This window comes from Protobothrops mucrosquamatus, unplaced genomic scaffold (genome assembly GCF_001527695.2).
Source record: "Protobothrops mucrosquamatus isolate PMUCROS unplaced genomic scaffold, P.Mucros_1.0 scaffold687, whole genome shotgun sequence".
Classification (NCBI taxonomy): domain Eukaryota; kingdom Metazoa; phylum Chordata; class Lepidosauria; order Squamata; family Viperidae; genus Protobothrops; species Protobothrops mucrosquamatus.
The window spans coordinates 226595-229434 of NW_015386973.1; the positions used below are offsets into that span (position 1 = coordinate 226595).

A 2840-nucleotide genomic window follows, 5' to 3' on the forward strand; every position below is an offset into this window, starting at 1 on the left:
TTCCAGATTGAAAGAAGAAAATACAGTGATGTTGGACTATGTTTTACCAGACTTCAGCACAATAAAAAAGGGATTTTGTAAGGTAATTCTGTAAAATAATTATAAGTGTGTTTAAAGTTTTCATTGTGTACAAATAAATGGTTAATGTTTGCCAATTTGTTATATGTTGTGTTTGCATATTAAATATAGTAGTGGAAAAATACTTAATGAACTCTAGATTTCATCACTATGTGTTTTATAATTGTTTGATGTAGCCAAGAGAAGAAATGGTGTTAAGTGGAAAGTACAAAACTGGTGAACAAATACTTCGTCTTACAAATGAGCGATTTGCAGTTCCAGAAATACTCTTCCATCCTTCAGATATTGGCATTCAAGAAACGGGAATTCCTGAAGCCATTGTTTATTCAATTCAGAATTTGCCAGAAGGTACATCGATTAAAATGGTATTGCATTCTAAAGGATCCATCTTTGAAGTATATTGCACAATAAAACATTTTATTATGCTTAAGTAGCTTACAGTTTTAAAGGCTTCATTGTGTACAACTATTTTAATATTGATATTTGCAATAATTACATGTAGTTCTCAGTCAATAATCACTCATTCAGTGGCCATTTGAAGTTACAGTGGCACCAAAAAGTGATGCTTTCAACCAGTCCTTTAGATTCTGACTGTCCCAGGAACCCCATGATCATGTAGTCATGATCTGGATGCTTGGTAACCAGTTCACACTTACTACAAGAATTGCAGCATCCCGCAACATGTGATTGCCATTTGTGACCTTCCCTGCCAGTTTTCCACACGCAAATTAATGGGGAAGCTTGCAGGGAAAGTCGCAAGGCACTCTGGTGTAAGTCATTCACATTCCAGTGGCTTTTTCTCCAGAGAAGCCTTACTGTGGTACCTGAACCCACTCTTCCCAACCACCAACACACCCTCATGCACACTTCCCCGTTTGCAGCACCAAACTCAACGATGGTTGCCAATGCATCCAACAGCAGCCAACCCTGGCCTTGTCGTATTTGTGCTATGCCTTGACAACCAATCACACATCCTCTCACACTTGGTAGCAGCCACACCCAGCTTCCACTATGTTTATGCCATGCTTCAACAGCCATTTGTGCATTCTTCCCCCATCGGGAGCAGCCATCCCTCAGACTGCACAATAGCCACCCATGCATCTTCCCTTATCCAGCTCCAATCACTTAATTGTCCAACAGCGTATTGGTGATCCACCTGGGACTTGCAACTTTTTGCTAGCTTCCCTATTGACTTTGCTTATTGGAAACTGACAGGAAGTTGCAAGAAGATCCTCACTCAGTGATCTGCAGTCCTCACTTAACATCAATGGGCTAAACTATGTGGTCACATGACATCACACTTTTCAACTGCATCTCTTAGTGACAGAAATTCCGGTCCCAATTGTCATTATAATCCTAGAACTACCTGCATTTATATTAAGGATGTTACATCTGTAAAATTTGCGGTAGATAAATTTACAAACCAATATATTTTACTCTATAAGCATAGCTTCTGTGTACAAGAATTCCTGTTCTAATTTCTCTGATATCAAATTTAATAAAAACATTTAAAAATGATTAAACATCTAGTTAAAATATAATGGCACATTACATAGGAAACCATTGTTAGTATTAATGTGCTATTGTAAAACTCTAGTAATTATCTCTGCACTATCAAGAATGCTGAACAAAAGAAATGTAAAGATAACAAGTATTGTGAAATACAGTTTCACTTTAGCACTTTGTGGAAATAAGCAATTATGTTTGTAAAATACGTAAATATTAAGATAATGGTAAGAGTGCCTTCATGTGTTTATTCCAGGTTAATAACAGTCTTAAACCTATCAAGTAGCTGCTATTCGAGAGAATGACAGGCGTATGCATTAATTATGCTCAGGTTAAGATCTTTTAGCAGGAGGACCATATTTGTTCTTGTTACACTCACAGAAAACTCCATAATGTCAGCAATAATTCCAATTATTTTTTAAAGAAACAGACAAATCTGAATTATTTCTACCTCTCAGGCAAGTTTAAACTGGCAATTGCTCTTTACTTTACCATAAAATCAAACAAATTAATTCAGAATATTAAATTGTCTTAATCTGATTTGTCTACAGAAATGCAGCCTCATTTCTTCAAGAATATTGTTTTAACTGGTGGGAATTCTCTGTTCCCCGGTTTCAGAGATCGTGTTTATTCTGAGGTTCGATGCCTCACTCCAACAGATTATGATGTTTCAGTTGTTCTACCAGAGAAGTAAGTTGTCTTCAATTTACAAATAGAGTATCTTAATTTTAAAATATCTTTCAGTTTTTATGTTAAAGTTTCTAATATTAATTTAGGAATGAATGTATTCTGGTTCTTTCTGGCACTGTTGGCGGTATACAGATGTACTCACCGTATTACTCCTTTTGGGGTAAGTGGTGTTATGCCACCTATAAAAAAGAAGTAGAAGTAATGGGCAAAATATAAAAATAGAATATAATAGAAAAGGGAAGAAAGACTAAAATTATTCTTTATATTTCTATATACCTTCCTGTCCTTACAAATCATTCTTGCTTCCACGATATCCATATAGTATTTATATATTGCCTTTTCTTCCTAAAATTTCTCACCTCTTTTTCAGGCTCTCATCTGCTTTGTCCACCCATGATTTTCCTAATCTTCCCCTTTTGCTCAACTTATTTATTTAGTCTTTTTATTTATTTATCAAATTTATTTGCCATTTATTTGTCTCATAGTTTAAGGCAACTCTGAGCAGCTGACAGCAAAATAAAACACACAAACATCTGACAATTATAAATAAATAGTCTCTATTAATG

The 2840-nt window shown here is 35.2% G+C and overlaps 1 protein-coding gene across 4 annotated transcripts in view; it reads left to right on the plus strand.

The window, feature by feature from the left end:
• ACTR6 (actin related protein 6) overlaps positions 1–2840 on the plus strand; it is a 14843-nt gene that overhangs the window by 8943 nt on the left and 3060 nt on the right. For all 4 annotated transcript variants that reach the window (XM_015818152.1, XM_015818153.1, XM_015818151.1 and 1 more), the window contains exons 8-10: positions 7–82; positions 255–426; positions 2136–2274. In XM_015818152.1, the coding sequence (XP_015673638.1) occupies positions 7–82; positions 255–426; positions 2136–2274 (387 nt within the window). The remainder of the gene's footprint in view (positions 1–6; positions 83–254; positions 427–2135; positions 2275–2840) is intronic.